At 32.9% G+C, this 6,264-nt stretch overlaps 2 protein-coding genes across 5 annotated transcripts in view; one reads left to right on the top strand and one right to left on the bottom strand.

The window, feature by feature from the left end:
• Positions 1 to 6,264, bottom strand: part of Iml1 (GATOR complex protein Iml1) — a 289,826-nt gene that overhangs the window by 138,412 nt on the left and 145,150 nt on the right. The gene's annotated exons all lie outside the window — the stretch shown is intronic.
• On the top strand, positions 253 to 5,811 carry LOC135837610 (uncharacterized). Its single transcript, XM_065352949.1, has 8 exons — positions 253 to 410; positions 492 to 680; positions 906 to 1,084; positions 2,161 to 2,283; positions 3,798 to 4,055; positions 4,132 to 4,270; positions 4,389 to 4,573; positions 4,721 to 5,811. The coding sequence occupies exons 1-8, from the start codon at positions 335 to 337 to the stop codon at positions 5,120 to 5,122; spliced, it is 1,551 nt and encodes a 516-aa protein (XP_065209021.1). The 5' UTR covers positions 253 to 334; the 3' UTR covers positions 5,123 to 5,811.

Below are 6,264 nucleotides of genomic sequence, written 5' to 3'. Positions count from 1 at the left end.
GATATCGAATTTTGACGATCATTCTCAAAAGCTAAATGCTAGATAGTCTCATATCAATATTTTTTTTTTTACAGACAGATTAGATACAGTATAATCAGATCAAAATGTCGAATAATTATAGGCTATATCTACATACACCACCCACCATGGCAATTATAAATAGAAATAATTCGCATGATCACTTAATGTAGTTCGAGTATCCCTATTCGATCTCTGATAACGTTAATCCCTGATAACAAAGTCACTAAAATGCTTCATTTCTAATAAGCAAACTACTTTCAGAATCAGAACACTAATTTGCTTCATTCGCTAGGTAGTAACAGTTGACTGCAAGATGATGGTTACGTTTGTAAATTTCAAAATGCGTTTGATATTCGTGTTCGTTGTGTTCGTGTTAATTAAATGCAATGGTAAAATAAACTAAATTCTAATAAAAATTATTTTACAAAGTTTTCGTAACTTGAATTTTAATTTTTCATAACTTTCAACAGTTTCAACTCCTATAGGATGTGACCCGGCGTTGAAAGCGATTGGTTTTATATATTTGTACGACCAAATGGATGAGACCACGAAAACCACCGACTGGTTATCAAGAAACATCGACACACTTATGAATAAGCTAGCCAATGGTGGAATGTGTTTTTGTATGTGTAAGAGATTCTGCAACAACTATCATTTATGTGAGTAAAAATATACAACTATACACTTATTATACAAAAATATCTTCAATCCGTTCTGAAAACATAGTAGGTCTAGGTAGATTCTCATCAGAAATAGCTTAGAAAGAGCTAGATGGTTTCTTACTTCAATCAAAGTTCCCTTCACCTTCATCAAAATATGTACTATACCTATAAGTACAAATCCTACGATCTGTACATTCAAATAACTTAGCTATAATATTCTAGACAATGGCGTGAAAACCGATTTAAAAATCACAGTTCAGTCAACTTTGGAAACTCTGCTCCAGCACTTACGAGAATCTAGTTCATATTCAGTCATTTTCGTAGTAACAAATGCCACCGAACCAAGCAACGGGAATCCAATCGACCACATCTTGGAAGAGATCCAAAACAAAAGAACACAAGTGAGTATCCGAACACAAGCATTTTGTGATTTTATTTCTATTTATAGTCGACTGTACAACTGGCTCAAAATTCGATGACAGTTTTCGGTATCTTCAAAGAAAATAAATACCATGCCGATCTATCATAAAATGAGTTAAAATTACGACAGAAAATTCAAAATTTCTATCAAAACTTTTTTGAGCAGTTTAGAACTTCAAGCTCAAAACTTGGTCAATTTTTTCCGTCTACCTATACTTGGAAAAAAAAGTCAGACAGCTTCTCATCAAAATGAGTTACAAAAACCGGTTCCTTACTTCATTCATTTTTTTTTGTAAATGGTTTCTCGACTTACGTTTGTTTAAATCATTTTCATCATTTTTCAATTTCATGATTTTACGAGTTTTCTGTTTCTAAAAATAAACCACATGTAAGCTGCAATTTTTCAAGAATTTGCCCTAAAAAATGTTGAAAGAAATTTTTGATTTTCTGCAAAAATTATAACCAATTTTGATAAGTTACATGACACCTTTTTCAGAAACTTCAGAAATCATAGCCCAATTTGAAGTCTCTTTCAAAATATTTTCGTTGAAAAATTCGAATTTCTCGCGTTTTAATCTATTTTCATAAGGCGTATGACACCTTTTTCGAATACTCTTCGAAGATCATTGCCAACTTTGATCTCAAAATCTCTCAAAAATCCTCAATAAAAATTCTGGAACAAATTTTTGATTTTTTGCCAAAATTGTTTGAAAATCCCCCAAAACCATGACATAATTTTGCGAGTAAAATTCTTTTAAAATAGAAAAATACGACAGAACAATACGTTCAATCTCACCAAGGGACTGAAACGTTTGTAGACCTGGCAAGCTAAGTAAACATCAATTCGAATTTCGAGATGAGGTGAGTGTTCAGTTCAAACCGAAGAAATTTTTTTAGGCTGTTTCATTTGAGAAATTGAGGCTCAGACCCATATCTATACCAAAACCCAACTGCATTTTTCAGCTGCAAAAATGTCATCCAATTGAACACTTTTTACCGGTTGAACAGTAGACTTTTCAGTTGAGTTTGAATACAAAATTGATCATTTTTTTCCTAGGTCAACTTTATTATCGGAACGGAGACTCCATTTTCAGACAACGATTCGCTCCGAGAATACAAATTAATTGCTTCTATAAGCAACGGATTTATATTAGGCCCAGAAATATTTCAATCTGATAAGGTAAGACGAGTAAATACTAAATACTCCACAGGAATGAGCATTCGTTGAGATAAATGAATATATCTATCTATCTTATGAAAACTGAACCGATTCACCAGTGATTTCTCAGCGATTTTAATTGAATTCACTGAACTGAATCATCAATAGCTCAATATTAATCCCCATTAGAATCTACCGTTCGGTCTTTGGAAATTTACCGACTGCGACTCAAATTCAGAAAGTGAATATACCTATTAGGGTAATTCTCAAAAAAAAAGGTCAATTTCGATGTGCATAATTTTGAAAAACAAAAATCATTTTTTTGGAAAATTTCAAGGGAGAATCATTTTGTATATGTGTCCCAGATCCCTTTTCTAGTGTTGGCCTCAATTCAATCCCCCCACCACTGTGGACCCCGGCCACCCCTAAAACGGCGATAATTAGGATTCGACCCTCATCGATGTGTAATATGTTGATTGACATGTTTTCGAGGTCGTAGAATTCGAATCTGGAGTTATTTTTTATGTAGAGGTGGAGGGTGAGGCGTGGGGAGAGGGAAAATGTCAAATTTTGCTTATATTATCGTGTAATATGTCGATTTATGTTTTTCAAGCCGCAGAGTTCGAATCTGTACTTATTTTTTTGGTAGGGGTAGAGGTGAAGTGTGGGGAGGGAGAAAATGTGTTTGTATTATTGTGTAATATTTCGATTGGCGCGATAAAAGTACAGCTGTCTGAAATTTGGCCAAGTCGAAGGACAAATGGGCGCTGGACAAGCCGAAGGACAATCTCAACGTTTTTTCGTTTCTAGCCTTCCTTACTGGACATTATTCGATTTTTAACACGCAATAAATGTGTACTTATCATGTAGAATAACTTCCCTTTCTCAATTATCATTTTTGGCGGGTTCATCAGGGTAAATAAAAAGGCAAGCCGAAGGACACAGATTTTGCGAAATATCAAAACTTCACAGAAAAGTACGATCAGAACGAGCTGTAATGATTGTAGTTTTAAAAAAAAAACGGTGCGGGGTAAGATTTCTATGAGAACAATGAACCAGTGCAGCCACTCACCAGAAAAAAATGTTGGATTGGGAAGCTAGCAAAAATAATTGAAAATTGCTCTAAAATTTGCGCAAAAAGTGTGTGACAGTTTTCAAATGTGAAATGTGAGCTTCCTATGGACTTATTGCAATTGCAATTTGCACAATAATGGACCTTCGTGTTCTATGATAATGAGAATGTGTCAATTTTTCCCAAAAAAAAAAATGAAGTTCATGACACTTTATAACATTCATTTTCAAAAACATGGCGTGTGACAGCCAAGTCGAAGGACATTTGGGGTATAAAATCGAATGTACACCAATGAAAGGTGGAGCTAAAAATCTCAATACCATATGTGAAATGTGTGGGGGATGATCCTTGAATGGACCAAAAAAAAAATGAAAAATTTCATGCTAAGACCTTTGAGAAATTTGCCATGTACACGATTTTTACCTTTTTTTGAGAATTACCCATTAATATTATTTTTTGATAGTTTACAGATGAGATTTATCTGAGGTTAGCTTATCAACCTCAAGTACTACGTCTTTTTGCATTGGATAGCATCAAAAACGATTTTTCATTTTGCACGGACGCAGCGCCATTTTTTACCACTGCTTTAAAAGACTTGAAATTCAGGAATTGCAGCGCAAAGGAGGACGAAAAAAAAACAGGAAAACCTCGGCGAAGTATAATGACCAATTTGATTGAAAAAGGCGGTGGAGATACGATAAATGAAGAAACTGTTATCAAGGTTGCTACTTTTTCGACTTTCATTTAACCTTTGGTGAAATTAACCTGGATTGTATTCAATTTATTTATAATTCCAGGCGTGCTCTGTTGAAAACCATGTAAATCCAGTATGGTTTAATTATATAGGATTTACTAGCAGCGATTACGACTTTGATTACGGGTTTACGATAGAAGACGTTGTTTCCATGGATGACACATATCGAAGACCAATAAATGGTATGAAAAAATCAGATGCCTAACTACATACGAGTATAAGTTGATAAAGAATTAGATAGGTAACCTGATTTTAAAAAATTTACACAAGATATTCCATCTAACTTTACAAATTTAACAGGAATGACAAACAAAATCTACGTATCATTGACGGACAAAAATTTTGAACATGGAGTTGATCATTTTAAGATACTCTTTCTGAACGAAACTCAATTTGGAGGAAATATTGCAGTGGAACAGATACAGGGAACCGATTTGTTTGTAGGATCGTTTGATCCACCAAAGAAGGAATATTTTTACGTTGAAGTGAGTGTTCAATTTCATACTGACTGGAATAATTTTTCAATTCGATTTTTCTCTCATCGTATACATTACAAGGCGAATAAATAGGGACATTAATTTTCTACAACTTTGAAATGATAAAAATCGTACTAAATAAGTGTCTTTTTTCAGGTAACGAGTTATGTAAACAAACAAACAACTGTTTCTCGAATTTCATCGACTGCTGTAAATGCTGCGGATGGGTTCGGAGATGATCATGGCAATCGAATATTTGAACATCGACCAAAATTTAAATGCCAACCAATACTTAAACGGCAACCAGTAGCATCAAAATCATACGACAACAACAACGGCATATATTACTTATTCATAGGCGTGCTGTTAGGCTTATTGTTGTTAATCGTAGGGCTTCATTTTGCACTAAAGCTTTTCAAACCAGATACCTCCAGGTTTGCTGAATTTTTACAACGGAAATTTCGTAAGTGCTCCGAGCAGGATAAAAAACCGCTACAGCAACGATTAAAAGACGATAAGGATCGTCATCCAGCAGTATCAACTGTCGATCGTGTCTAGTGGATGTTCAGAGAGCTTAAAAAAACCACCATTACCAGTAAATATTGCCACGTTGAATTTTTTAAATTTCAACAATGATTTATGTACATATTCATACCGAAATTGACGATTTTTCAGAACACTTTCGGCAGCACTTTTTAAAACACAATTTCCCACCATAATTTTCATTTTAGATTCTACAATTTAGTTTTTCAAAGTTGAAATTGGTTGCAAGATTGCTCTGAAAAATGAGGTAAATTTTTAATTACCTACATAAGAATTTGAAATTTTAAAAATTTCGATAAAAACATTGCAGAAAGATGACTTTTTTTTATAAATAATCCATCAACATTGTTTTTGACTTGTTTTCACTTTGATCTCCACCGTTCAATTTTTTCAAGTTTCACGGGTCTTTTCGAAATTTAATTGTCGCAAGATTGCTGTGAAAAGTGAGTTGAAATTTCAAGAATTCTTGGTTGTGTATGAATTAAAAATTTTTGAATTATTTTTACAAATTTCACGAAAACGTTTCATAGAAATGAATTTTTTATAAGAATACATACTTACTCTCCATTAAAAATTTTTTGACTCATTTTCACTTTTATCTCTTTCTTTGAATAGCTAGATAATATTTTTTTGTATCAAATGTTCAACCTATTGTAAATATTATCTGTAGCATTATAAGTACCACAGATACCTAGCTACGTAATTGTTTTTATACTGAATAAATATTGTATTTTTTATAGTTCACCTTTTCACCTTCGTATTGCTTTTGAAAGAACTTCAGGTCATTTACAGATGAGAAAAATTAATGAAAGTGGTAAAAATATCCAAAAGGGGCCCAGTTTTGATGTTTTTTCTTCTATTTACAAATACTTCATTTCAATTTTTAACAAACTTAGCATCCCTAAGTATAAAAATTCTAGTACGTAAAGTCACGTTCCAAAATTTAAAAAAAAAAAAATTTCAACATTTTTTAAAACTCATTTCCAATGGATTGATTGAAAGATTGCGCACACCAGTATCAAAATTTGTACAACGTAGATAACTTGAAGGATTTGTGTCTAAAATATTTCGTATTAATCTACCAAAAAATGAAAAGATATTATTTTTGAAATTAGGGTAATATTTTGGAACACGCAATGGTTCCAACTTTTAGGGTT

This window comes from Planococcus citri, chromosome 2 (genome assembly GCF_950023065.1).
Source record: "Planococcus citri chromosome 2, ihPlaCitr1.1, whole genome shotgun sequence".
Classification (NCBI taxonomy): Eukaryota; Metazoa; Arthropoda; class Insecta; order Hemiptera; family Pseudococcidae; genus Planococcus; species Planococcus citri.
Note: the sequence above shows the minus strand (reverse complement) of the source record. Positions and strands in the feature narration are given on the sequence as shown.

Excerpts from the sequence above, each read along its gene's own strand:
- LOC135837610 (XM_065352949.1), top strand. The coding sequence starts at position 335 with ATGATGGTTACGTTTGTAAATTTCAAAATGCGTTTGATATTCGTGTTC. Across the intron at positions 1,085-2,160 it reads TCCAAAACAAAAGAACACAA|GTCAACTTTATTATCGGAAC; the intron begins GTGAGTATCCGA and ends TTTTTTTCCTAG. Across the intron at positions 4,574-4,720 it reads AGGAATATTTTTACGTTGAA|GTAACGAGTTATGTAAACAA; the intron begins GTGAGTGTTCAA and ends GTCTTTTTTCAG.